General features: G+C 47.3%; 11 protein-coding genes across 11 annotated transcripts; 7 read left to right on the top strand and 4 right to left on the bottom strand.

Moving 5' to 3' along the window:
* Positions 1 to 998: 998 nt before the first annotated feature.
* On the top strand, positions 999 to 1,693 carry HD556DRAFT_1439093 (uncharacterized protein; the record flags this gene model as incomplete). Its single annotated transcript, XM_041305924.1, has 3 exons — positions 999 to 1,047; positions 1,091 to 1,188; positions 1,424 to 1,693. 3 exons carry the CDS (start codon positions 999 to 1,001, stop codon positions 1,691 to 1,693), a joined length of 417 nt encoding a protein of 138 aa, XP_041164219.1.
* Positions 1,694 to 4,328: 2,635 nt separating this feature from the next.
* On the top strand, positions 4,329 to 6,618 carry HD556DRAFT_1430359 (permease for cytosine/purines, uracil, thiamine, allantoin-domain-containing protein; the record flags this gene model as incomplete). The annotated part of the gene is made up of 12 exons (XM_041304897.1): positions 4,329 to 4,409; positions 4,470 to 4,579; positions 4,630 to 4,827; positions 4,874 to 4,959; positions 5,012 to 5,117; positions 5,165 to 5,570; positions 5,639 to 5,679; positions 5,795 to 5,861; positions 5,915 to 6,052; positions 6,108 to 6,211; positions 6,263 to 6,321; positions 6,374 to 6,618. The coding sequence occupies 12 exons, from the start codon at positions 4,329 to 4,331 to the stop codon at positions 6,616 to 6,618; spliced, it is 1,641 nt and encodes a 546-aa protein (XP_041164218.1).
* A 121-nt stretch (positions 6,619 to 6,739) lies between these two features.
* HD556DRAFT_1439091 (uncharacterized protein) lies at positions 6,740 to 7,063 on the top strand (the record flags this gene model as incomplete). The annotated part of the gene is made up of 3 exons (XM_041305923.1): positions 6,740 to 6,860; positions 6,915 to 6,937; positions 6,995 to 7,063. The coding sequence occupies 3 exons, from the start codon at positions 6,740 to 6,742 to the stop codon at positions 7,061 to 7,063; spliced, it is 213 nt and encodes a 70-aa protein (XP_041164217.1).
* A 104-nt stretch (positions 7,064 to 7,167) lies between these two features.
* HD556DRAFT_1430358 (NAD dependent epimerase/dehydratase) lies at positions 7,168 to 8,466 on the bottom strand (the record flags this gene model as incomplete). Its single annotated transcript, XM_041304896.1, has 7 exons — positions 7,168 to 7,439; positions 7,497 to 7,648; positions 7,678 to 7,867; positions 7,920 to 7,995; positions 8,124 to 8,191; positions 8,223 to 8,387; positions 8,439 to 8,466. 7 exons carry the CDS (start codon positions 8,464 to 8,466, stop codon positions 7,168 to 7,170), a joined length of 951 nt encoding a protein of 316 aa, XP_041164216.1.
* Positions 8,467 to 9,162: 696 nt separating this feature from the next.
* On the top strand, positions 9,163 to 10,880 carry HD556DRAFT_1230272 (uncharacterized protein; the record flags this gene model as incomplete). The annotated part of the gene is made up of 6 exons (XM_041297338.1): positions 9,163 to 9,296; positions 9,357 to 9,522; positions 9,579 to 9,969; positions 10,026 to 10,159; positions 10,213 to 10,758; positions 10,809 to 10,880. 6 exons carry the CDS (start codon positions 9,163 to 9,165, stop codon positions 10,878 to 10,880), a joined length of 1,443 nt encoding a protein of 480 aa, XP_041164215.1.
* Positions 10,881 to 11,210: 330 nt separating this feature from the next.
* On the top strand, positions 11,211 to 13,333 carry HD556DRAFT_1341805 (glycosyltransferase family 32 protein). The gene is made up of 4 exons (XM_041302127.1): positions 11,211 to 11,391; positions 11,444 to 12,357; positions 12,411 to 13,137; positions 13,246 to 13,333. The coding sequence occupies exons 2-3, from the start codon at positions 11,484 to 11,486 to the stop codon at positions 12,887 to 12,889; spliced, it is 1,353 nt and encodes a 450-aa protein (XP_041164214.1). The 5' UTR covers positions 11,211 to 11,391; positions 11,444 to 11,483; the 3' UTR covers positions 12,890 to 13,137; positions 13,246 to 13,333.
* A 2,248-nt stretch (positions 13,334 to 15,581) lies between these two features.
* On the bottom strand, positions 15,582 to 16,256 carry HD556DRAFT_1341803 (mitochondrial protein). Its single transcript, XM_041302126.1, has 2 exons — positions 15,854 to 16,256; positions 15,582 to 15,802 (listed from the first exon to the last, which is right to left on the bottom strand). Exons 1-2 carry the CDS (start codon positions 16,178 to 16,180, stop codon positions 15,653 to 15,655), a joined length of 477 nt encoding a protein of 158 aa, XP_041164213.1. The 5' UTR covers positions 16,181 to 16,256; the 3' UTR covers positions 15,582 to 15,652.
* Positions 16,257 to 17,955, top strand: HD556DRAFT_1341800 (uncharacterized protein). The gene is made up of 2 exons (XM_041302125.1): positions 16,257 to 17,204; positions 17,256 to 17,955. The coding sequence occupies exons 1-2, from the start codon at positions 16,286 to 16,288 to the stop codon at positions 17,720 to 17,722; spliced, it is 1,386 nt and encodes a 461-aa protein (XP_041164212.1). The 5' UTR covers positions 16,257 to 16,285; the 3' UTR covers positions 17,723 to 17,955.
* Positions 17,956 to 19,005: 1,050 nt separating this feature from the next.
* HD556DRAFT_1505528 (pyridoxal phosphate-dependent transferase) lies at positions 19,006 to 20,960 on the top strand. Its single transcript, XM_041309028.1, has 4 exons — positions 19,006 to 19,466; positions 19,523 to 19,869; positions 19,922 to 20,335; positions 20,393 to 20,960. The coding sequence occupies exons 1-4, from the start codon at positions 19,121 to 19,123 to the stop codon at positions 20,552 to 20,554; spliced, it is 1,269 nt and encodes a 422-aa protein (XP_041164211.1). The 5' UTR covers positions 19,006 to 19,120; the 3' UTR covers positions 20,555 to 20,960.
* HD556DRAFT_1021186 (enolase C-terminal domain-like protein) lies at positions 20,417 to 22,737 on the bottom strand. The gene is made up of 9 exons (XM_041295907.1): positions 22,431 to 22,737; positions 22,159 to 22,377; positions 21,896 to 22,100; positions 21,676 to 21,849; positions 21,472 to 21,617; positions 21,234 to 21,375; positions 21,143 to 21,168; positions 20,989 to 21,082; positions 20,417 to 20,841 (listed from the first exon to the last, which is right to left on the bottom strand). The coding sequence occupies exons 1-9, from the start codon at positions 22,473 to 22,475 to the stop codon at positions 20,711 to 20,713; spliced, it is 1,182 nt and encodes a 393-aa protein (XP_041164210.1). The 5' UTR covers positions 22,476 to 22,737; the 3' UTR covers positions 20,417 to 20,710.
* Positions 22,738 to 22,995: 258 nt separating this feature from the next.
* On the bottom strand, positions 22,996 to 23,758 carry HD556DRAFT_1211705 (emp24/gp25L/p24 family/GOLD-domain-containing protein; the record flags this gene model as incomplete). The annotated part of the gene is made up of 4 exons (XM_041296578.1): positions 22,996 to 23,117; positions 23,173 to 23,303; positions 23,360 to 23,441; positions 23,494 to 23,758. Coding segments are annotated over 4 exons (600 nt in total), but the record flags the coding sequence as incomplete, so codon positions are not given.
* Between the last annotated feature and the right edge of the window lie 2,266 nt (positions 23,759 to 26,024).

Raw genomic sequence — 26,024 nt, 5'->3', positions numbered from 1 at the left:
TATGTGACAGATGGACTGAGCACAATGGATACAGCCAAACACACCAGTTGCAAATGAGGCCCGTGAGCTTAAGGTGCTTGTCCACCACTGTCCAGGTCGTTAGGATACTCACGCCCATGTCCATATTGATATATCCCCCCAACACCATAATACACACCACTCACCAGGTGCCAATAATCCTCACAGTATCCATCATAACCATCACAAGGGTGGAGGAACACTGTGGCAGGTTGCGTGGATTGTGAGATGCTCTCAAGAGGTTTAAGCAGCCAATCAAGTAACAAATAAAACTCAAACTAAAACATAAAACATTGATTATGGACTGAGTACTGATGATAACAGCATCTGGAATGATCTGGAATAACAGCATCTGGAATGATCTGGAATAACAGCATAGTAGTCCCTACATATAACAAGACCACCATTGAGTACTATTGTAAGGCAAATGACCCACAACACTGCACTTTGCACAAAAAGCACAGTGTCACGGCTCATTTACCTTGCAAGATTCTACAACTGTACATGTATTGTATTTTGACTCATTCCACCCACCCTCCACCTTCTCCTACTGCTCATTCTGAACCCATCTCAATTTCAGGTTCCGCATGTCATTCATCGTTTGTTTCGTCCCACAGTCACATGTAGTGGCCTAGAAGAACGATATATCAGACTTGAAGGTGAATCTTTCCGAACTACCTTTGTATCAGCTCACACTCTATCTACAGTCATCAACAGAAAGAATATTCAAATTCCTTCTGGGCGCATTCCTGCTGGCATCTACATATCTGTCAATGTCAACTCCCGGAGGCATTTGAAATCAGCTACCAGTGTCTTATCATCTGATAAATCTGTAGCTTGGAGGAATTCTGACACTATGCAAGAACTGATCTTTGGTTTATAGATAATCACACTCCTCACCTGCACTGTCAGTGGAGATCAGAGCATCTTATGAGCATGGTTGAATGCTGGGCAGTGGTGAGGTCATTGGAAGACTTCAAATGTCATGGGATGAGCTACTCAATCATATGGACATGAGCCATTCAGTGAGTGATTTGCTTCTTATTCATGCACATACACTGACATCCTGTAGATTTAGCATTCCCACCTGTGCGTGGTGTTCACCCTTCCATCGAGCTGAAGGCCGCTATTGTACATGCTTGTGATGATCAGGACGACGCACTGTTTGGTGTGAGTGACACTGGTATCTCTCCTTTAGCTTTTGCTGACAGAATGCAAACTGCCATCCCTCATAGACTGCAAGATTGCTCGAGGCACATATACGAGCCATATACAATTTACTGCATACGTAACAAGCAAGACAGTCTCTCACCTGAATGACGCTGTAGAGCATTTTCAGTTAGTTCTGGATTAGTGTCCGGTCAGCCATCCAGATCATGCAAGGGCTCTCACCAACCTCCCATAGGTCCACCTCTTAGGCTACATCCGAAATGATCTCGAAGACATCAATGCCACCACTTCCCTCTTCTGCAACGCACTTGCATTGTGTCCACAGCACCATCCTGACCATCCCTTATCTCAATATAATCTTACCGAAGCGCTGACTTGGCACCACATCAAGAAAGGTACTGCTGCCAATATCTGCAAAGTCGCCCAACTCTATCATAAACTACTGTCTCTCTGTCCAGAGGACACCTACCTTCGTAGCATCGCGGCAGGCAATAGTGTCAATTAGGCCCACCTTCACCTGCCAGACGCGTCTCCTTCGCTTTTTGGAATGCTTAAATTAACTGAAGCAATGTTGAAGTACATGAGGAGGATGTCGAGGGCCTTGCTGCATGATCAACGAAGCCCACAATCACCACTCCGCCTATCCAGTGGTTTGTATCAGACATTCACAACTCATTCATGTACTACACCATGTCATCATTCAATTTTGACATTCAACCTACCATTCTCAACTCACACCAGCTGGCTTACATGTGTGCACTACTGTCCATGTCTGTGCGCTCATAAAGCCTGAAAAAGCATGATCATCAGGCCTATATATGCTACAAGATGGCCACACCATATATCCCATAGTGCTTCTGATACGATGAGAGGTGGGTCACAAGTTGTCCTCGAAGATGAGAAGCACAAGCAAATAGAAACTTGCATCTAACGTTCCAGCGACATTGCCTATAAACACTCGCTCCTCGCTTCCCTGTTCTGTACACTGCTTTCCTTCATTGGTACAGTATCCAGGACATTGGTTGAAACATTGTCAATGTCAAGACCTATGGCAAGTGATTCAAATAAATACTGTGACAAAACTATTGTCTAAACCTATGTCTCCTTGACACCTATTTTGTGAGACTAAATAACTACTTGAGCACCGCAACAAGGCTTGGAATAGAAACAAGTCAATATATGCACACACTCTTGAAAAGCAATTGAGGTCATGCGGGATGCTGCGTCAGAGTCAGCCACTAGCTTAGCATTATATTCTCGAACGCCAAGGATCAGGTGTGGTCCCAGCACAAACGTCTGCACCACTGAGAAAATCTGAACCAAGCCATAAAAAGTCTGACTTTCTACGGAATTTTGGTCCTATAAAAATGATGAATTGTGGTTGCATGCAGAGTTAAGTGAAAGATTAACATACTGTTGATAATGTTGGAGAGAAATCAAGGTCGATGACTACACATAAGTGGCGTGCACAGTGCTGCGCAGGATGATGGGAGACGAGAGGGTGGGCATGATGACAGTGGGTGTCCAAGTGGGACTTGCGACTCGAAATGGTGTGAGACTGAAGTGACGGGGGCATCAGTTAGTAGAGAAATAAAACTAGATAAACGCACCCAAACCAACTATACCAATCCTACTAGGTAAAGACAATTGAAGATATGAGCAACATGAGGCAGAACGAAGGCAAGGATAACCAAGCGAACAACAGTGCAAATTGTCGCAGTGCAAGCGTGTTGAGTATAAGCTGGGAGCTGTCATGGTGGAGAGACAGGACTCAGTCAAGACAAGGATGGAATGAGCACTAAGTACCATTAAGTAGTCCTGGGACGGGGATGTTGATGATGTCGGTGAGGAATCGCAGAGCATCACAGATGATGTACGGAATATCCAGAGGGTCAGGAGAGGGCTATGAGGCTCGAGGGAGGCGCTGCGGGAGAATTCTGGAGGAAGGAAGGTGTGCTATAAATAGAACATCAGTGAGGCTGGGTCTCTTAGACCATATAATCCTAACATAAAAATAGGGTCTGACAGACCTTTAATAGTACCGAGAACTGCTGCCTGAGGTGGGATTAGGTATTTGCGGTCAATTGTAGCTATACAGTAATTACTTTTATGTGTATCTTCTATATAATCAAATATCAGTTGTTTCTTCTTGTAACATTGTCCAATGTGTGTGATTTGCGAACCAGAATTCAACAAATACTTTCTGCAATTCACAACATTTTCGCATGAAATATCATCAAATTTTTGATAATTATAATTGACGGAGAAGGAGGTAAAAAAGTCTGTCTAGCCTGCATAATTCTTCTAATTTTCCTAAAGCCCATAATTTGAGGTAATAATCGAAAATTATCACAATTTAGTGAAATTTCCCTGGGGAGCTTTTTCCTGATGTGGACCGTAACGAATAAACCGTAACCCATAGTATCACGCTCCATCCTGATAGACCTTGCTCCGCAAGGTAACGATTATTTCACTCAGTTCTATTTCAATCATGGTCATTCAACCTCGTAATGAGTTGTATTGGAGGGAGAATGATACCTATGTTAAGAATTTTGTGCCTAAGTAGCTAGAAATACGAGTTGTGTGAAAGTGGGGGCTACCGATTACAGTGGAAGGGATATTAGTATATGAAGATTGTTGCAATATTCCAAAAGTAGCATGCATATGCATTTGACCTTCACACTCACGTCTCAATCAATCATCTTGTTTTAACCTCGGAAAGACTTGGCAGGCAGTGACTGTGACAGAGCATATAATTGCAGGTTATCTCCCGGAGAGCCGATACGGAGAAACATCATGGAATGCACTTACTTCTGTCGCGGTACTTGCTGCAGAAATCGCCGAAGTTGAAAATTCCTGGTGGGCGCATGTTGAAAACATATGGTTCTGTCAGCTGCTGCTCGTTGCATCTTTAGATTGTTCATTCACTTGAATTTTATCAGAAACGGAGGGCCATTTTGGAGGATCTTGACGCATAGGGAGGAGCTGCCGGTGAGTCGTGACCGCCTGGTAGCCCAAGATATCATGTGAAAATGGTGCCGCGTGAGTGGCGTTAGCCATGCATGATAAGCATCGGGTTAAAGAACTGCGAGTCCGAGAGCTTGGACGATGATAGCGCCCTCTTACCATTTGAACTTGTCATGGGCCTGCTTAATAGGATCGTCCAAAGCTTCGAAGTCACTCATGACTCCAACCTCACCATTACCGAGCAGCTCGTTGCCGTGAGTATCCACAATGGATACGATCCCCCCATGTACTGACGGCAATTTGCTCTATGATAGAACTATGATTTGCTGCCTGTTGAGCCGGAGAAACGCACATGGCGTGCGTACAACTACATTGCCTTCTGGACAGCGGACACGTTCAACATAAACATGTGGATGATCGTATCGTACGCTCACCACCATCATTATAATTTTGGTCGGTATTAAAATCTTCAAGTTCCATGATCCAACTAGGGATGTCGTGGTGGCAAGCCTGGATATGCACCTGGCTGGGTTATGGCGTTATCGCGCCTTTCCTTGTCCTGAATGCACGTCCTGGTGCTATTTTCCATGTTATGTTTCCAATCGTGAATCGCACGAGCTTCGGGATGTTTGGGAGTCTGTGGTGTGTCTTTAATCGCGCCGCTATGGCATGGTGCGCCTTCCTGGCTTCGCAATGATGCACGAGCTAAGTAACATAGCATATGGTATGGCGTCCAGGCAAGCATCGGAGGTTCCTGTGTGCTCGTAATGCTCAGAGCAATGTGGCCTAGCATATATGACCTGCGTGCGTTTATCATTTTCTGTGGTAATCATACTCAACTGAAGCTGGCCAATAGCAAATTCGATGCCCGCGTCCTCTGGAACGGACACTCGAGATTTCCTATGCTTCTTCCTATTCTGGCTCATTTCGCTGCCAATCATTTGGTTCCCTGTGCACAAGGTGTAAGTACATTCACATCTTCCAATGGTCATAAAGTGACCTTCCTCAGCCGGCACTTCTTCCTTGTGACACCCATCCTGATGCCCATAGCCTCAATCACGTTTCTCGTATGGTGCATTGTCAAAGCTCACGGGATCGGTCCGATCATGCATCAACCTTCTACACTGCACGGATCAAAGCTAGGCTGGGCTATGGTGGTCAGTTCGATGTCATGCATCAGTAACAAGGTAACCCTGGTCACCAATGCACCGGATTTTGCCTCCCGCGCTCGCACCTCATCCGCCGCGCTATACCCACAACTGTTTGCGATTCCTCTAAGTGCGGCATTTGTAAGTTTGATCGGAATCCTTGTGAGCTCGTCGTCGCAGGCAATTTACGGGACAGCCATTTGGTCACCCATCGAACTGTTGGGAAATTTCTTGAACGACAATCCGTCGAAAGCAACGAGATTCGGGGTGTGTGATTGTGATACCCGAGGAGCTTGGTCTACGTCTGACACGCTTTCGCGTCTTCGTCCTTGCAGGTATGGTTTATCTCAGCATCATTCATGCTCGCACAGGTGACGTCGCGTATTTTCTTTTCTATTGCGAATTTAATGCTTCTTCTCCTCCTAGATGGGGTGTGTCAAATAATATACCCAGACTTCAGAACGGGCTCCGAGCTGACATTTGTTATCAAGCACGAACATCTGCGCGAATTCAGTGTCGGCGGGATGCGATTTGACCGCACTGTTCCCTCGCTTTATTGTATGCATATCCGGTGTATACTCAGAACTAACATACTCAAGAACCAACCGCAGAACATCCGACGTGGCGGGTATATCGCTGCTACCGTTGGTCTCGCCATGTGTCCATGGAACCTTCTGAAAAATAGTAATGAGTTCACTTCTTACCTCTCCGCGTATTCAGTGTTCCTGAGCTCCATTGCTGGGGTGATGGTATGTAGGCGCTTCTGTAATTGTTCTTTTCACTATTGTGAACGGGTTGCTGTAGGTGACGGAATACTACATCGTCCGCAAGGGTCATTATAACGTGAAGGACCTCTATAACGCCGAAAGGGGCAGCTGGTACTGGTACACGTATGGGATCAACTTCCGGTGAGAGTTTTGATTGCCTTGAAGCGTTCAACCCTGACAAGTGTTGTTAAGGGCATACACCGCATATATTTCCGGGATCCTTATTAACGCTGTCGGTTTCGCTGGAGCCAGTGAGTTTTCACCACGGTCGCGATGCATCGATCCTGAGATGTTATGTCCCAGCTGGGTGCGTGGTCCCTCTAGCGGCTACTCGAATATATGAGTTGTCGTTCTTTACGGGCTTTGGAGTTTCTGCAATTGTCTATTGGGCGTTGAATCGCGTCTTCCCGGTAATCGGTGCCGCTGACACGTTCGAGGAAATCGACGTATCTGGATATGAACGTACGGCACGCAGTTTACGGGATGTTGAGGAAGTAGACGACGAGACGAAGGACGGGGGATCAGATCATTCTGCGAGCAAAAGATAAGGAGCTTGCCAAACCTCTGTACAAATACCATAAATAGCAACAAGATAACATGATGTCATAGTTCAGGTGTACAGGGGTTGCGACTTACCATCATCATCTACGCACCGTAAATTCGAACAGAATGTCATCTGGAGGCACACAATCACCACCTCTTGAATATACAGGCTCGCATATCCCTATGGGGGTTTCTTCCATCGATGGGAGTGTCTCGGAGCCGACGTTGGATGCGGAGCAACGAAAGAGTGCGTATCATCCAACACGACTGTTGTGTCCCTGTTCAATTTTGAACATTTTAGCCTACTTTGCTGAGCCGGAGTTGGTGAGTTTATTGCCGAGAGCAGCGGGGATGCACGTAATCAGTTGACTCTCCCACCAGAAAGAACGTGGAGGAACTAAGGAGACAGGGAAAGAGCAAAGAAAGGAATCTGCGAAGGAGAAACAGTGATCACTAACATCAATCAAGGGAACGCGAATAGTTCATGAATCAATAGCTGAATTCGGAGAAGAAAAAGTGCAGGGCTCTTCTGATAGTGATACAATTTTAGGTATTTACTTTCCGCCATCGTGTAAATATTCCTCCCACCACGTTCTAAACCTTGTACATTCTAATGGAAGTAATTTCTCTGTCTCAGCAGTAGATAGGTGGCAATTGTAAGGGCGTGATGTGGCACCGGCACCAGTTGGAGGTGTTGAGACAGGCTTGATATGATTCATGTCATTGAGACCAAGGATGTCGGCAAAGATTTTGCACATCTGGTACTTTGTGAAGGACTCGTTCGCCGAATAGTGGAGAATTGGAGGTAAAGTATCGAAGCTGATATCTTTCAAACCTCGTATTTAGTGCGATGGTTTCCCAGCAGGGACGAATTTGTACACACCCGTCAAGCGGACTAAAAAGGATGCAATGTCCAATACGTTGGTAGGATACCTGATCCCATAGTCATCCATGTTAGACTCCTTTGATTGGTCCTGTACAACATCAACGAGGATGTTAACGGCTGAGTCTGCATTGTTAGGTGCAGGGCCATATCTAAGCGTGGGTGAGATCACAGTCAAAACGAAGCAGTGCGACGGGAGGTCACTTGCAATACTGGAACTCTCAAAACAACTGCCCTGGAACCCTGTTGCCGAGCTTGCAATACAGCAGTCTCGCCATCCCGTTTAGTCTGACCATAGATCTGAAGTGGGTTAGTAGGCAACTCTGGTGTATACCCGCCAGGAGGAGGCGATCTTCCGTCAAAAACGTAGTCTATTCATTATTGAATCACAATGAATTCATGACAGCTAAGTGCGATGCTCACCAGTAGAGATATACACGAGTGTAAAGTTAATGGCCTTCGCGAGTTCAGCAAGGTACCCCGGAACTTCGACATTCAACTAGACAGGTGCTGTCAGATGGCACTGCTAATAATTAAGTCATCTCCTGACGAACAAGTTGGGTTCCGACTTGATCCTGAGGTCATAACGGATCAACATAACATCGATGTCGGTGTGAATATTCATACCTTCTCGGCAACATCAGGTCGCCTTTCAGCGGCGCAATGGATCACCCCTTGCCAATCACAGTGAAGACCTGCGCGGAACCACCTCGAAATCGCTCTCACAGGTAGGTTTAATTTCTTCCAACTTCTGCTTGGTCGCTTCTTTATCTGTCAAATCTAGTTGCACTAGATGGCTAGCGGTGCTTTTATTCTTCAAGCCCACAACCTCATATCGCAATGCTTTCTCGAATGCCTTATGAACCGCAGTGCCGAGAACACCAGATGCCCCTGATCGTTCTTCAGTATAAGGCTTCTCAGATGAAAGGAAGACGTGTCTACCTGTAACCACAATCTTCGAGCCTGACATGAAAGAGATATTTAGCGTAGCAACGTTGACAGGAATTGTAAATTGACAAACCCCGCCAGGCCAAGCTTAATACATAGTTCCCTTGAGCTTCGCTCGTGAGAAATTATTTACCAGCCTGGGTGTGCCGGCGTTGCCGCATCATTGCATGTGCCTACAGCCACCTTATTGGGCGCTTTTTTATATTATAGTTCTCAGGAACGTCCTGTTGTCTTGAGCCCACCAGATTGATCATTTCTGAGAACCGTTCGCTGCGGTGCTCGGGAAGCCTCAGTGATATTCGACCGTAAACTTGATGCCAGGAACCTCAGGCTAGCTCAGGCTAGCTCACGAGGCATCACTATTGCCAGATACAACATCATGGGGGCCCTTCACGACGACTACTAGGTACCCTTGTCGACAACGTGGGTCGTGGTGTACTATTCAAAGTCACGGTGTGTCTGTCCATGATTTTGGCCAAATCAGCAGATCTTAAGTGTGAAATTCCAGTTATTTTCTTCTCATGGCTACGGGGGAAAGGTTAAATCATTTTCAATATTAGAACTTGGCTGTTTCCATACAAATAGGTCCCACTCACATTCCTTCTCTGTTAAACGTTGGACGGCAGGGTTTGAGGGTCAATATTATATTAGGAACGAGGCTCACCGTACCTTCTAGAGGTTCACGGCGACTCTCCTATTCTGAAATTCATCCCTCAGGATGACGTTGGCGCTCCGAGTCGAGCCTCGCCCAAGCCTCGACCCCAGTGCATTGCCACCACCATCGAGCTTCGTGCAGGCTGCGGTGCTCGACAGTTGTCTTGAGACTTCGCATTCACATGTATCCACCTTCCAGTGAGTATCACAAGTACAGTGGTATGCACCAGGCGATCGGTCATTGACTAGTATGCACAGCTCGTTACTTCTGGATATGCAACTATATAGCTCCTCTATTAAAACGGTCAAACAGGTCGGACTTGATGGAATAATCCCTTGCCCAGTCTTCGGAGATCACGACAAGGTGGAAGGCAAGGTTATTATAGGTCCGAACTGTTCACAAAACGGTCGACTGAACATATCTGTAAGTCTAACTTATACCATGAGTTATACACGTGAACTCAACTATTACTATTGTAGATTGAAGGCGTGTTTGAGTATGTCTCTGTAAAGGAGGATCTAGACGACGAATCTGCCCAGGGACCTAAAGCTTCGAAATGCAAGCACATATTCTTATCGTCCTCTACTGTCATTGCTATTTCACCTTTCTCTGACCCGTTTACTGTTGTTTCCGACGTGTTTTGGGTGCTGAAATTTCCCAATCACTCGAATTTGAATGGCCCTGGGCCTAGATTCTGCGAATTCAGCTTCGAAATTCCTCGCGGCAGTCGACCAGGTGAAGAGATGCCTCCCACCTTCTGTGCTTCGATGCCTTCCGACAACAGGCGAGGAGACCTATCTATTGTGGAGAAGGCTGAGGTGTCATATCACATTACTGCAGTGTGGGAGCCCTCAGATATGTCGGAGACCAGTGGGATGTGCGTTCCAATGTCAGGCACCACTAGATTTCAGATGCTCACCTCATAGGTTACAGGCTGGAAGTTCCAATTCTGTTTCATCCAAACACAGACTTTCAGTCTATGGACGGTTCCGATATCGCGTCTGAATTATGGCTCGAAACTCCTCTTACACCAGAGCGATCTGTTCCATTCCATTGCGCGGTAGGTCGAAGGAGTGGCACACATGTGTATCATCTTACGAACAGAATTTGTAGGTCACTCTGCCACGCTCGCAAACATTTTCTCGATGTACCTCTGTCCCATATTTTGTGGTATTTACAACGAAACCTCAATGCGCCGTACTTGCCCGAGAAATCGCCGCCGATGCCACCATTGCTGTTTCCCTAGTCCGTAAAGTTACCATAAAGCCCCAGCTACCTCCTATTCCCCCCGATACCACACAACTCAGTGATGATTCAGACAATCCATCTGGCCCTTTTCCGACATCGCGAACCAAACTACTAAAGCGTGCAGCAAAGATGGTTGCAACTGCAGTGGTTCGCGTACCAAAGAGCCGTGAAGAGCCTTTCTCAGCTGCCGTCCGGTACAAACCACTCCCTGAATTGCCACAAGTTTCCTTCTCGGAAACTCACACTGTACAAACACAAGTGTCTGTTGGATTTCCAAAGCGTCCCCGTCATCCTAATGACCCTGGCGGTTCTGAATGCCAGGCGTATCTACCCGATGGCCTTTATAAGGGCAAATTTAGGTTGTCAAAGGATATGATACCAGGAGTCGATTGGCCTGGTGTTAGCGTCCAGGTGAGTTTCCTCCTATAACAGAAGATTCACATCTGAGGGATAGGTTCCAGTATTATTTGGACGTGACTGTTCTCTTTCAGCAGGACGCGCTAAGGGCTTGCGTTCCTATTCGAGTTTTCTAAGGCATCCAACTAGCAACCCACTCATTATCTAGCACTCTGTTCATTCAAAAGTACTGTCTTTTTTCCTTGTCTGAACATGGTTATTTGTTACTTTATGACATTATTGTTATCATTACCGCGCACATATCTTCACTGTACAAATTGTGTTTAATTAGTACCATGCATACTAATCTTTGGTACAAGTCCATCCCGGCCTTGAGCTTGATGACCTTGAGCTTGATGACCTTGCAGGTGACATATTGTGTGACCCAGTGCACACATTAGACAATTTGAATTGTGAGCCTGAGGTCGAGCGTCTGGACACAAACAGCTCCTATTTTAGGCTACGTGGTAACGGCATCGGAATTTTGATCAAGTTGCATGTTTTACACTAGTCTCTCCTACTACCCAGACCTGTAGAAAAAGTCGTTCCGTTCTACATTCAACGCACGAACTGTACCCGTGACGACAATTGATATCACAACCACGAATAGTGCATCACATGATCAAGACGTGCTAGAGAAATTTACCGGTAACTCGTCCACGGCAATTTGTAGCATTCTTTCTAACGTCGCGCCATGTAGATTAACAGGTTCACTTGCGAGTATACACTGTACCTTCGCCATGTCACGAACAGGTTACGAACGCCTGCCTATGCATACCGTGCCAGAACCAGGTCCACCACGTTCCCGTTCCCGTTCTCGCTCCCGTTCGCGCTCTCAACCACTCCGTATCCCTACAGCGGTCCGCTCATTCGATTTCACCAAGCTCTTGAAAATCACTCTTGTGCTTGCCGTGGCAGTTATATTATACACATTTTACTTCTATGAGCCGCACATCGAAATCACCTTCTACTCGCGCAAGTGGATAAACAGCGAAATCGAGCCCGTAGGACAGCTGGCTGGATGTTTTGATGAGGGAAGAATTAGTGCAGAATATAACGCTTCTAGGTACTTGAAAGGACCGAAGGAAGTAGAGGTGCATGCTGGGATGGGCATGAGACTTGGGATGGACTGTTATGAGTTTGCTGCGACAATTCCGCGATCGACTAGTGCCATAGTGGACGGGCCTCGCTTACCTCCTGATGAAAGGACGCAGTACCATACGTACTGGCGCGTAGACCTCGCGCCTTTTTCAGAGCGGCAGGAGTGGATGCTCAAATCCTTTTTTGCGACTCAGGATCATGCAGCCTCGAGACTCGTAATGTGGTCGAATGGGGACTTGTCGACGAACCCTATACTTGCATCATATGCCCACATGCACCCGAATTCGTTCGAGATGCGGGTGGTGGATATCCCAGATCTGGCGAGTGGAACTGCGTTGGACGGGAGTCCATTGCTGAAGACAAATGACAAGAAAGCATGGACGGATGGCGATCTTGTCAGATTGTTAGTCATATGGAATTATGGGGGTGTATGGATTGACATGGATTCACTATTGACTCGAGACCTTTCTCCTCTACTCGAGCACGAGTTCGTCACGCAGTGGGATTGCTACGGTAAGCCCTTGTCACGAAAGTCCATGAGCATCAGACTCAAGTTTGTCTCGCAGACAAGATTTATCAGCCTCTAAACGGCGCCCTGATGCATTTCCACAAACACTCTCCATATCTTTGTGAGGCATTCAATGTCATGGCGACTTCAGCAGCTCCTCGTGCCGATTCTACAGACTGGGGCGCACTCCTTTACCTCAAGCTCTGGCGCCGTCTCCTGGGTGCCCACATTCCGCCTTTCAAAATCCTTCCATTTTGTTTTTCAGATGCCCGATCCTGCAGGTTGGATAACAGGTTACCTGATCCATTTGACGGGGATGATGGCAGTGAGGCACGGTGGTGGCGTGCTACGAAGGACGGGCTGCAGGAAGGTGGAGACCTAGATGATGCGCTTGGGAATGTGTTTGCTGTGCATCTCCATAATCAATGGGACAAGACATTTCCAAAAGGGGGCTGGGTGGAGAGGTTACTTCTCAACAGGTACCAGGAGAAACTTGCGGAGAGGGAGGATTTATCGACAGCAAGTTATATTACTTGACACTGCACTAACATATCTGCAAATAGTTTGCATCAGCTTTTCGTTGATATACCATATGTTTGTTCGTAACATCAGTCTTGAGCGATTCTTTCAGAACTCCATGGCCATCGTCCCAACAAAATCATAAACTTGGATGGGGGCTCGCTTGAGTATATTCTCGGTGAAGGTGTTTTGTCGCCAGCACGACTTTGTAAGACGACAGCGGGAACACAACCTTTGTTGACATTATCAACTTGCTATCCCAAGGGCTCGAAAAATTCCAGAGAGTTGTCAGATCGTAAGAGTGAGTGAGTCATGTTTTGATTTCACTGCCGTTTGAGTAATGGGAAGCCTTTAACAAGAGGAATATCTCATACTCAATATGATGTTGACTTGAAAACGCAACATGTGAGTGAGCGAAGTCGTGTCTAGCCAGCTTGATGCCTCTAGGACTCTGAGTCGATGGTAAACGGTCGTAAAGAAAATCGACCGATCATAATATTTCCTTGGGTCCATGTTTAAACCCATTTTTGTGCCAGCGACTAGAAAGCAACATCAATATTTTAGCTCAAAATTGACCGTAATCACACGCAGACGTGAGGCTGGGGTGCAGACATACGTTCCTGGCTATATCTTTCCATCAAACCCTTGCAAATGTGCAAGTGTATCACAAAACACAAGAGGGTGACCGGCTAGATGTAAATGCTTAGCATGAATATGCTCCAACAAGAGGGCGAGAATACATTAGTACGAACTTACATGCCGTATCAGTTTGTCAATCGAAGAGTAGCCTATCTTCTAGATAATGAGAAGACATTGATATTCCAAGAGGAAAGCATCTTGCAAATACATCCCCACATAATGTGAAAACCATCAAGGGGTCACGGGATTCCGTCGGCGAGCGTGCGATGTTTAGTACCTACAAATTGGTGAACGCCGTCTTTTCCCATGATGAAAGACATGTCTGGATCCAGACAGATATAAGCGTCAACATGTCAGCCTGGGTATAAGCAATGTGGTGTGCCTATGTGCCGCTGGCATTCACAACACATGTGCGTAATTAACTGATCTTGTGCTGTGAAATTCTCCACATCATCAAAAAACCGACCATAGTCGTCAAAACACCACACTAACCTGTATCCAATCACTTTATGGAGACATGAACGCCTGTTCCTGCGCAAGTACTGCTTGGTCGGCCATTGTTGTACATTTTTAAGCTACCTGCACAAAAGTTTCCGGAGTTGTTAAATCGCCAGAGAGGGAATGTTTCTGCGTTCGTATCGGAGTTGATTCGATTCCTAGAAACTTGCTAATTCGGTCAGTATAATCGTTGTTGGGTCAATTTCGCTGCCGCTTAAGCAATGGGAAGCCCTGAATAAAGTGGAGGAATATCTCATACGCTCAATGTGGCATCGACTCGAAAGCGCAACATACGAGTGAGCCAAGTCATGTCCAGCCAGCTTGATGCCTCGTTAATGGTAAACGACCGTAGAGAAGAAAATTGACATATCTGATGGTCGACCGATCATAATGCTAGGGTGGGTTGAGGGTGGGTCCAGGTTTATCACCGTTTAAAGCTACTTTCATGCCAGCAACTAGAAAGCAACATTTTAGCTTCAACAATTGTCCGTAGTCACACGCAAGCGTGCAGACATACGTTTCTGGGTGTGTCTTTCCAAAGGCGCAAGGGTATCACAAAATACCCTAACTGGGGTAGATAAGCTAGAGGTAAATGCTTAGTATGACTGTGCCCTCGATAAGACTGCGAGAACAAATCAGTGCGGACTCTCACAGGCCGTATCAGTTTCTTGGTCAAAGAGCGGATGGGATTCCTGAGAGGTGATAAAGAAAGTTTATCTTCTCGATAATGAGACGAGCTTGAAACGCACATTGAAGATCATCAAAGTTTAAAGAGTCACTGCCAGTAACCTGATAGATTAATTACCGCGCACATCGTGGCGTCGTTCACAACTGCTGCCGAGAAAGCTTCAACCTTGACCTCATTCATTTCCGTCATTCTCAGGAGAGCGTCTCTTTCTCTGTCAGTCGTTCAGATTTCATATCCCAAGAGGAAAGAAGGCACTCAAATATATCCCTGCATATGGTGAAAACCATCAAGGGGCCAGGGGTAACATTCTTACGTAGTGCCACAGAATCCTGCCAGCACCTGTGCAATGTCTACACTGCAAGTTGGTGAATGACATCTTTTCCGATGAAGTTGGACATGACTGGATCCAGGCAGACATAAGTGTTAGCCCTACTCAACTCAACCCGGGTATAAGCAATGTGATATACCTATGTGTGCCGCTCGCATTCACAACACGTGTGCTTAATCTGGTCGGCAAGAGAAGATTTCGTGCTGTGGGGTTCTCTATGAGTCTATGTCATCAAACAGCCAGCTATGATTGTAAAAACACCACACTAACCTGTATCCAATCGCTTTATGGAGCCATGCATGCATGAACGCCTGCTCCTGTGCGGGCACTGCTTGGTCTAGCCCTGATTGTACATTTTTGAGCTACCTGCATAAAAGTCAAGGGACCACGTCCTATTTGCTCAGCAGTGCTCAAAATTTAGAGTTCTCCATTCGCATCGCATGAGAGCCATTTGAATCCACCGAGGGTCCGAACAATGGCAGAAAGTTAGCGCTATGGTGTAGCACTCCCTCGGCGAATGGGCCTATTTTGATGCCCATACTCTGACAGTGATTTTTCCGTGTTCAGTTTAGACACTCTATGCAAAGTGGGGAAATGATAGAACACGGTTGTAGATTCACTGATACGTCTACAACGGAGGCATCTTGCGCACAACCTTTCCCTCATTCCTCGCATGTATCCTGAGCTTCTCCAGCACGGGTGACTTTACCCACCGCTCAGGAGGTGTGCGACCTTCAGTCGCCCAATAGTATATGTCCCAGTCCGGTTCGTCAAGTAGCTACAATGAAACCTAAGTTCTGGACGCCACCAATCAAAGAAGCGAAAGCACCTTGTCATACTCCTTCAATTCCGTCTCATCCATTTGCCTCAGATGATCCCTTGCGAACGTACTCAGCAGAAGGTCGCTCTCCAAAGTTCCGCGCTTCCTGCTCTGATAGACGAGTCTTGCACGCAACGTCTCCTTGGACTCCCCTGCGCGTGGAAGGGGAGTAGGCGGTGGGATATCAGAAGGTGTTTGAGTGTTGGAGAGGTGTTGTGGGGTATGCGGAAGGGGCCATGGGTCTGCAGACCACCGCGATGTCGTAGAGAGAGTGCGACATGGATGGCGTATTGCCTCAAGAGTCAATATTCGCGAAGAGAGAAATACAGTAGACATTTTGAGGAGCTTGGCTAGCGAAATCACGTAGTGGATTAGTAGTACAAGCGAAATTAGCGAATGTAAACATAAGCAGTGCGCGCCAAACTAAGCGTTCATCAACGCATGCGGTATCGTTCACACTGGTACCATGCCACGGCCCCATCTATCCGACTCATGACATCTAATGGTAGAGCAGGATATGAAATGGTTCCCGTGCACGACCAAGCACGCCGTATCTCTTCTCCACGGCGCAAATCACCAATTTCTTACTTTTCGTGTTTGCGACCACGGAGAGTATTCACGTTATTGAAATTTGCACTTCCATTGGTTTTTATCATATGTTACACGGTATACTACCTCTACGACCCACGCGGCCACATCGACCTCGTATTGTATCAACGAGAATGGATACAACGCGAAATACTCCCGCTGTCCCCGCTTGGAGGATGCTTTGAGCCCGAGCGCGTCAGCCCGCTGTATAATATCAGCGAGGCTGTGTACGGCAAGAAACGCTTTGAGGTTCAGGCAGGAGTAACGATGCGGATGGGTATGGACTGCTATGAGTTTGCAGGAACAGTAAGGTTTGCAGAAGGGGAGTGGACCGAGGAGCAACGGTATATCCCACCCGAGGAACGAGCACAGTTCCACACATATTGGCGCGTCGATCTCGCGCCTCTCGATGAGAGACAAGAGTACATGCTAAAGTCATTCTTCGCTACGCAAGACCTTCCCCGCTCTCGTCTAATACTCTGGTCAAACGGCGACCTATCACTCAATCCAATTGTGCAAAAGTATCTCGAGCTGTTCCCTGACTCATTCGCACTTCAAGTTGTGGATATACCCGAATTAGCTAAGGGAACGGCAATGGAGAACCACCACCTCCTTAATCTTGAGGACAAGAAGGCATGGGTGGACGGCGACCTTGTCCGGTTACTTGTCATTTGGACATATGGTGGTGCTTGGATAGACATGGACATGCTTCTGACCCGCGACCTCTCTCCATTGCTTGAGCATGAGTTCGTAACGCAATGGGATTGCTACGGTAAATGGACAATCAACCCGCTTTGGCCCACGTACTCACAAGATTCTATAGACAAAATTTATCAAGCATTCAATGGTGCTCTCATGCACTTCCGCAAGCACTCGCCTTATCTCTGTGAAGCTTTCCATCTCATGGCACACAGTACTCCTCCACGTTCTCCAAGCACCGATTGGGGCGCAATTTTATATCTTCGGCTTTGGCGGCGCCTCCTCAGCGAATCCATACCCCCCTTCAAAATTCTACCGTTCTGCCTTTCTGATCCTCTTGCTTGTCGTCTCGACAACAGTGTACCAGATCCTTTTGACCCTGATCGTCGAGATGGGAAGTGGACGGGCCGACCTGGGGAGGGGCTTGAGGAGGGCGGAGCGCTGGACAAAGCACTAGGGAAGATATTTACTGTGCATTTGCATAATCGTTGGGATAGAGCGTTTCCCCAAGGCGGTTGGGTGGATCGGCTGTTGTTGAGGAGGTACGAGGAGGGTATAGAAAAGAAAATGAGAATAGCTAGCGAGCTATGATGTATTGATCTGCTGTGAGTACTTGTATCCTGGGCGACAGCGGCAGACGCTAATGATATCTACTATGAATGTGAACTATAGCACTTGCACGATTCAGACTTCTAATGATGCATTGTTTATACGCGTGCTATATATATTTATTGCAGGATTGGTGTGTGTGGATGATCTCGCTAATCAAAAGTATTGCATGCATGTGAGCCTCATAGTGAAATCGTTGCTCTACTACGTATGGCTACGCTTGAAATTATTAGTACGTGACGTGCTCACTGGGATCATCCCACATTGCTCATGACTCATCTACAGATTCGCTAGTAACTTGGCGAACTTCCCAATTTCAATATAAATACATAGCAATACCTTGGAAGCATCTAAGTTGTGCCTCCGCCCACAATGACTATTTCAACTCGCATTCAACTCCAAAATCCTTCCCTCTCCTTCTCATTCGAACAATGTATTATGCACTGACCTAATTACTATTGAATCAGGCCTGGAGCCTGAACATCCATAGCGCATATCGGACTGCATCCCGAGTTATGTGGACTCGAAACCGCACTCACTCATCATATGCCCCCATCATGATCAAGCTGCGACGCCTTTTGTATTGGATCGATAGAATGGGCGAGGACTGCAAGGGGAACCAAGGCCAAACCTCTATAGCGGGAGGCTATGGCTCTATCTATCCAAGACTGACTAGCACATTGCGCGGGACTACCGACTACGAGCCAGGACTCCTGACACTCCCAAGGACCTGCGCCAGATCCTACTACACCACCGACTACGAACCAGAACTCCTGCCACATATGCCGAGGCTGGCGCTCTCAAGGACCTGCGCCAGGCCTCCCCACTACATCGGTATCCATGATTATGTACTGAATGCATAATGAACTGAATAGCGAATTGCTTGGAAGCAAAGCCCAAGCCAAAAGCAGACGCGTCGAGCAGAGTGTCACGAGGCAACCACGGATTAGCACCTGCTGCAAGGTCTGTTAGCTAGGGTAAGAAGGACGCTAGACGGCGGGGATGGCAGCGGTTTCGAACTGCGGAAGTTCTTGTCAAGGGGCTACCGCTGCCCCAACCGCGCCAACCATCTCGTTCTGTTGAGGAATGATACTGCTGAGCCCATATACCTAGTGGGAGTACAAGTTCCGATGCATGTGTTCGATCGCTGATCAGCTGCAAACGGCAACTATGACCTATCGGGAGGGGATGCGAAGCTTCAGATCCCAGATCCAGTAGTCTTCAGGACATCCGGACCATAAAACCCACTCTCCAAGGAAACCCTTATCGGAAGTTTCCGCGGGACTTTTGGTCTCTCCGTGCAAAGACGATGCTGGACTACTGTGCTATAAAGGGCTTGTACCAGTTATCATACTCAGACTATACCCTTGACGACAACAGATGGCTGTTCTTGACATCAACAAAGCTCGTGCTTGCTTTCCGTCCCTGAGATCAGGCCACATTTATGCCGATAACGCAGGGGGGTCACGGACTACTCAGGCAGTGATCGATCGGATCGTGGATTATCTGTCCAACACCAACGCTCAGCTGGAAGGTGGCTATGCGGCCGTGAACTCTCAGCGTGTTTCTGAGGGCTCTATCGCTGCTGTAGAGTTGTTCAATGCCACATCTCTCAATGAGGTTGGGTTTGGATCGAGTGCGACAATGTTACTTGAAAATATCGCTAGAGCACTTGAAAATGATATTCAACCTGGAGATGAATTCATCATCACCTATGAACATGAAGGTGTCTGCCGAGGTCTTCCTGTGTCTTTTGTTGTGAAAACTCACTGTTCATCTTAGCCAACAACGGTCCTTGGAAGCGTCTGGCTGCGCGGCGCAATGTCGTGGTCAAATACTGGCATCCCATACCAGTATCTGCAGAAAATCCTTATTCGGTCACATATAGGGTCGAAGAACTTTTGCCGCTGGTTTCATCGCGCACCAGGCTGGCCGCGATCACCGCGTGCTCCAATATTTTAGGATCTGTGATTCCTGTGGAAGAGACAGTGAAAGCTCTTCGTCAGCGTGCAAAAGAACAAGGAGCAATGAAGATCGAGGTGGCTTTGGACTGCGTTGCATACGCATCGCATAAAAGAATGGACGTACAAAAGTGGGATGTCGATTACTGCGTAATTTCTGTATACAAGGTTTCAGTATCCGCGACTTCGATTTGATGTCTGACACTGACACTATTTGTAGGTGTTCGGGGCTCACAATGCCGTTGCTTATGTGCGGCCAGCAGCTCTGCAGACATCTTTCACGTCCATTGCCCACGATTTTCTAGAGGTGGATGACAAGCCCCGTAAGTTTCAACCGGACGGTCCAGGCCAAGAGCTCGTGTATGGTGCATCGGCAATCGTGCCATATCTGAAGTCGTTGACTCCAGAAGATGATCTTACAGCATCTTTCAACGCGATCGCAAAACACGAGCAGGAACTTTTGACGCCCTTGCTCCGCTTTCTGACAGACGCAAAACAAGTTGACAGGGGCGTTCGCATCATCGGGGAAAGCGAGATCAATTTCTCAAGGACTTCCAATGTCTCCTTTGTTGTCGTCGGACAGAACGCGATCAAGAGTAAGAATATCGTGGAAGCATTCAACAAAAAGGGAGGGGTAAGTCTTTCAAATGATCTCACTCAGTGATTGTATTCTATTATGGGTGTTGCGCAGATTTCAATTCAATGCGGCTACTTCGGTGCGTATTATCTTATTGATAATCTACGCCCAAAGTTGGACATGAATGACGGAGTCGTCCGCATTTCACTTGTCCACTATAACACCGTTGAGGAAGTGGAGAAGATCGTGGATGTACTGCGGGAAGTTCTGGCTTAGTGCGCAATAAGGTACAGGCGAACATGTATATATGTGACATTTGAATGTATTTTCCCAACACTGCATAGTCGAAGATTGTTATCTATACCTGCTGAATAAACTGTACAAGTTGGGATTTCCTGATGTTTTCTCGCGGCTAAGTAGTGGAATGAAATTTTACCACTCCCTAATGCTTCCATCCTCTCCCCTCCATATCGGGTTACGCCACGCCTCAACACCAGCTCGACTATGTTCCTTGGCACGGGTACGCACAAGCTCCTCGTTGATAACGATGCCCAAACCAGGTCCTATGCAAATGTCATGTCAGGCGTTTAGCGGAGAGCATTAAGATTGGATTGTTGGAGACACAACGCGTGCGGTATGGGTAACCCTTCGCGCAGATCTCTCCAGAAATAGAATGGACCAAACAGGGCCCGGGCAAGACTAGTACTCACCGCTGGGAGTTGTGATATACCCATCCTTCACAGCAAACACACTCGGATCTGCGAGATACGTGAAGAGGTCTGCATCATCACTGTTGTAATGCATCTACATCCAGCCAGTCTTCTAAGTGCTACGTGTCGAGGGATATTGGAGCGAGAAACCCACCTGCCAGCTCATTTCTTGAATAAAATCTAGACGCCCGGAACCATAATGAGTGCTTGTTCTATAAGGGGTAGACCACACGCCAAAGACCCACAATTGAGCTTCGATACGCCTACAGCAATACATGCGGCCAAAGCAATCGGTCCTAGCGGACAGTGCGGGGCAAGTGCGACATCGTACGTTTCTGCCATAGATGCGATACGTGCCAACTCCGATATTCCACCGCAATGGGATACCTTATTCGTATTGTCAGCTGGTTGAAACATAAGGAGATAGGCAAAAACACGACACGAGAATGGACTTTGGAGCTCAGCTGAGAGGTGAGTACTCACGTCTGGTTGTGCGACATCTAGCGCATGTCCTTCGAAGTAAGGGCGAAATTCATGTCGCGAGTAGAGCCGCTCCCCAGCAGCGATAGGGGTGGAGACGAGACGCCCAAGGTCCGCAAATTCCGAAGGTTGAGTAGGCAGAAGGGGTTCTGAATCAAATTAGTACTTGTGCGAACAGACCGCACGTGGGGATGGGATGCTTCTCACCCTCGATGAACAAGACACCCTCGCCCTCAAGAAGCTTGGCGAGCTGGCGAGCCATACCCTTGTGCACCCGTCCATGAAAGTCTACTCCGACATCCATCCCTAAAGCGCGAACTTCACGCACGCGTTCCACCGTTCCTTTTAAGAGCTCGGGGGAGTCAAGCCACGCGAGAGCCTCTGTGTACGATTCAGGCTCGTTGTATCGCAAGGCTACAGAGCCTACCAGTGGCATTCATCTTTACAGCAGTGAATCCTTGCTCTTTGCGCTCACGTGCTGCTTCACGGACAGCATTCGGATGGTCGCCACCAATCCATCCATACACACGAACACGATCCCTGACTTTACCACCTAGAAGCTGCCACACGGGAACTCCGAGCTTCTTGCCCTTGATATCCCAGAGCGCAATATCAAGGCCAGACAGGGCTGACTGGTCGAGATATACGTTTAGACGAATGGTAAACAAGGAAGCAGGCAGAGACGCCCACCATTAAAACAGGTCCACCACGATAAAACCGAGCGCGGTACGCAGTCTGCCAGATGTCTTCGATACCATCTGCATCCCAACCAAGGAAACGCTGTGCAAGGTCAGTAAAAGCGCCCTCAATTGCTTCGGTGTGTCCTTCCAGAGTGGATTCTCCCCAGCCAACGAACCCATCGGCTGTCTCAATACGCACAAAGAGCCAGCGTGGAGGCACGCGGAAGACCTACATTTGACAGTGAGTACACTGGGAAGCCTGCTACACATTGTGGGACGAACCTCGATCTTTGAAATGAAGCTGGAAGCTGAAGTTGTTAGGGACATGCTTGTCTTCCTTAATGGAGACGACAAAGTGAGAGATGGAATCTCCCTTCAGCTGCATGGAATACTAAATTTTGAATTTTGAGGGTGGTCAGCTGAACATGACCGGTCCGCATAGTACCGACGGACAAATTCTTGATACATTTTCGAGCACGCGCTTAACGTGCAATGGGGCATGCGTATCGAGCTAACCTTGAGTCATAGCAGCCAAAGGCAATCAGTTTTCTCACGTAGTGGCAAGTCAGTAGCTGTTTACTCGTAAAATCAGTTTCGCGAGGCTGTGTGATGCTCATGGCCTTGTCCCAAATAGTTATTTTACCTCGAGGAGTAATAAAAGACCACCAGGAAGATACCCAACTGTAATGATGACTTAGGCATTGAAGCAGAAAAAAATGGGTGACAACATTTCCTGTATAATGAAATGGTGTATATTGAATCTGATGTAGAGGACAAGAGCGTCCTACCGCACATCTCCCAAGTTATAAGCAGTACTGTCATCCACATTGCACGCTTTACACACTCATCAGTCAATGAGGTACTTGCGCTTGAAAAACGACCGGAGGTGAAGAATTTGCCAAACGCCAAGCGCCGCGAGGGCAAGAATGGTGAACCAGGCAAAATTCTGCACGCGGCGATTCGTCACAACTGCAAGGAACAAAGATTTGTAAAAAGTAATGTGCAGGAATCCAAGGAGACTGACGATTGGTGTCTGCAAAACGTTCTTCGCGCTTCTTAAGATATTCGAGCTCGTCAACTATCTCTTTTACAACGCCTTCCAGTTTTCGCATTTCTGTCTCAAGTCCAGAGAGTGATTCTTGGTTTGCAATTGCACTTGATGACAAGGAGGGAGTCAGTAAGTTATCATGGCGAATGAACAGGGTACACACTTGTAGTCAACAGCGTCAGCCCCAATATCAATATCCAGATCGACGGTGCGCGACATATTCCGCGCCATGTCTAGTTTGATGTCTACAACGCCATAAGTAATGGCCAATAAGACACCTACCCCCAACGAACGTACCAGGGGATAGATAATTTTTGAAACAGACTCCAACCTCTCCTTGGCCATGCGCTGTGACAGCAAGTCTTGTCTCGCCTTTGATGTCGCGTTTTGAGAGATAGACGTTGCGATGGGGTGTTGAATCTAAAATTTCGATGTCTACCCGTTGGTGGGTCCCGGGTCCAACGTTGGCGGTGACGATGACAAGTGCATGGATATGTGCAGCGTTCCATATACATTTTGGGATGGGTAAACGAGCTGCTGGGAGGGCGAATTTGATGGCGTGCGTAAAAGGAGCAATGAATGCGAAGAATGCGAGAAGAGAAAGCGGTGTTACTCGTGCCATGATTAAGTGTCCTGGGTTATAATACCAATGGCTAGAACGCCTCCTGGCTATCGTTAATGCAGGATAGAGAGAAAGCTACAACGAGCCTGAAGGGCCAATGGTCGAAGTGAATGGCAGGAGTTGTAAACGACACAAGGCTGGTATGTGCACGGTAATCTATCAATTTACCGGGAGTTACCAGCCGGGCTGAAATTTCGATTGCACGAAATTTTAAGGTTGTCTTATTACCCAGAAGATATACTTTCCGTACGACCTCTCGGAATTGACCAACTGAGCCTGTAAGAGTTCTTATCAATGTGTTCTCGCACTTTTGTCTGGGTGCACTAAGCATTTACTTCTAGCTTCAGTTGGTGTGTTTTGCGATCATACCTTTGCACCTTTGCAAGGTTTTGATGGAAAGAAACACCCAGAAACATATGTCTGTACCTATAGTGTCGGATGATCATGAGTACGGATAATTTTTGAGCCAATATCCTGATTAATATAATCAGTCGCTGCCACGAAAGTGGGTTCAAACATGGACCCAAGCATGATATCAATCATCGGTCGATGTACTTCTCTACGACCATTACCATCAACTCGAAGTCACAGAGGCATCAAGCTAGCTCGACACGACTTTGCTCACTCATGTGCAATATCATAAAGTGTATGAGATTTCCTATTCAAGCTTCCCATCGCTCAAACGACAGTGAAATTAGCCCAACAAAGATCAGATTCATAATGACTAACTCAACAAGTCACTAGGAATGAAGCCATGAACAATATCCCTAACACAGAGGCAGAAACATGACTCACTCTCGCGACGTACCAACTCTGCAGAATTTTGCCAGCTCTTAGGATAGCACATCCCGCCGCAATTCTATTACAGAGCACGAGGAGTCAGTCACGAGGTTGGATCGGTACAGTAGATCCAAAGCAAACTTACAAAATTGTACCCGCACTTTCCAGAGCAGCACTCGGAGTCTTGGCCACAAGACTCACCATCGACAGTACAGTCTCTGCTGAAGATAGCCGGTGTGGCACTGACAAACATAGATGCTGTCAGAGCAGCAATGACGACGAGCGAGGAGAAACGCATTGGTTGTACGAGGTAATATGGGATCTATTCGAGTTCGAGTTCGAATGACTTTCAGATAACAGGAGGACAGCCTGCTTTTATGTTCTAAAAACCTTGCTAAACATTCTGGGAGTATAACATAAACACCGCCGCTTGTCGGTTCTGTAACGGACAGGAGAAATGGAGACTGACAGGGTTGGGATGTATTTATGTAAATTATGTGGCCCTAACATGTATGCTCTGATTATTCTGTTCGGGTCCGATCAGGGTACATGCATTGACCACAACCATACCCGGTGCAGCATCGTCTCTGCAAAAACGCGCCAGATCCTTTCGGTTCCGAAACCGCCTAAGGGGTACCTCGGTGAATGGGTTTAGGGGTCTCGATGTGCTAGAGGCTATGAGACTTGGGGTCTGCCCCTGCTAACTCTACCCTAATCGTAAACTCCTGCCGGTGGGTCGTGGTTACTGGATGCAGCTAGGCAGTCATTGGACGCGGTTGCAGTTGTGCGACGCGAACCTGTACTCCCACTAGGTATGATATAGGCTCAGCAGTAATATTATTCCTAGATAGAACGAGAAGGCTGGCGCGGCTGGGTATACGTAGCGGTAGCCCCTGACGAGAACTTCGAAACCGCTGCCATCCCGGCCATCTTAGCGTTCCTCTTGCCCCAGCTAATAGACCCTTATCCTAGGAGACCGGTGACTGCAACAGGTGCTAAGGACTTGGGATCGGCCTTGCGACGCTCTGTTGTTGGGCTTAAGCCAGTCGCTATGCTGTGTCAACAAACATCACGTGATAAGCTGTGAATGTGGCTTCTTGCCATTCGCAGTTCCAAATATATATATTTCTGCACGAAAGCTTGGCGCACGTCTGTTGTGTCCCGGCGCGTACTCAATGAGGTCGTAAACTTACTGGCATTATGTTAGTAGAGGTTGAGATGGCGTACGTAGCGACGGCTGAAGGTAGACTTGTATTAAACTCGATGAGCAGGTCAGGATGTGTGTCGTGTATCACTTCTCGTCCTGCATAAGCCTGACAGCAACTTGAAGAGTCTTGAAGAGTCTTGGAGCATAGTTGTGGTCAATGCACCCTAATCGGACCCGAACAAAGTCATAATCAGCGTCTGAAATATACAGGTTAGGCCA

Source organism: Suillus plorans (genome assembly GCF_016647745.1).
Source record: "Suillus plorans strain S12 chromosome Unknown HD556scaffold_9, whole genome shotgun sequence".
Classification (NCBI taxonomy): Eukaryota; Fungi; Basidiomycota; class Agaricomycetes; order Boletales; family Suillaceae; genus Suillus; species Suillus plorans.
The sequence above is the reverse complement of the archived record's forward strand: the minus strand, read 5'-3'. Positions and strand labels throughout refer to the sequence as shown.

Bases quoted from the DNA above. Each gene is read 5' to 3' on its own strand.
- HD556DRAFT_1505528 (XM_041309028.1), top strand. From the start codon at position 19,121: ATGGCTGTTCTTGACATCAACAAAGCTCGTGCTTGCTTTCCGTCCCTG. The intron at 19,467-19,522 runs GTGTCTGCCGAG...TGTTCATCTTAG, and splicing joins CATCACCTATGAACATGAAG to CCAACAACGGTCCTTGGAAG. The intron at 19,870-19,921 runs GTTTCAGTATCC...CACTATTTGTAG, and splicing joins GCGTAATTTCTGTATACAAG to GTGTTCGGGGCTCACAATGC.
- HD556DRAFT_1341803 (XM_041302126.1), bottom strand. From the start codon at position 16,180: ATGTCTACTGTATTTCTCTCTTCGCGAATATTGACTCTTGAGGCAATA. The intron at 15,803-15,853 runs GTGCTTTCGCTT...GTTTCATTGTAG, and splicing joins AATTGAAGGAGTATGACAAG to CTACTTGACGAACCGGACTG.
- HD556DRAFT_1341800 (XM_041302125.1), top strand. From the start codon at position 16,286: ATGCGGTATCGTTCACACTGGTACCATGCCACGGCCCCATCTATCCGA. The intron at 17,205-17,255 runs GTAAATGGACAA...AAGATTCTATAG, and splicing joins AACGCAATGGGATTGCTACG to ACAAAATTTATCAAGCATTC.
- HD556DRAFT_1021186 (XM_041295907.1), bottom strand. From the start codon at position 22,475: ATGTCCCTAACAACTTCAGCTTCCAGCTTCATTTCAAAGATCGAG. The intron at 22,101-22,158 runs GTGGGCGTCTCT...TATCTCGACCAG, and splicing joins GTGGTGGACCTGTTTTAATG to TCAGCCCTGTCTGGCCTTGA. The intron at 21,169-21,233 runs GTGGGTCTTTGG...CCGGGCGTCTAG, and splicing joins AGGCGTATCGAAGCTCAATT to ATTTTATTCAAGAAATGAGC.
- HD556DRAFT_1341805 (XM_041302127.1), top strand. From the start codon at position 11,484: ATGTCACGAACAGGTTACGAACGCCTGCCTATGCATACCGTGCCAGAA. The intron at 12,358-12,410 runs GTAAGCCCTTGT...TTTGTCTCGCAG, and splicing joins CACGCAGTGGGATTGCTACG to ACAAGATTTATCAGCCTCTA.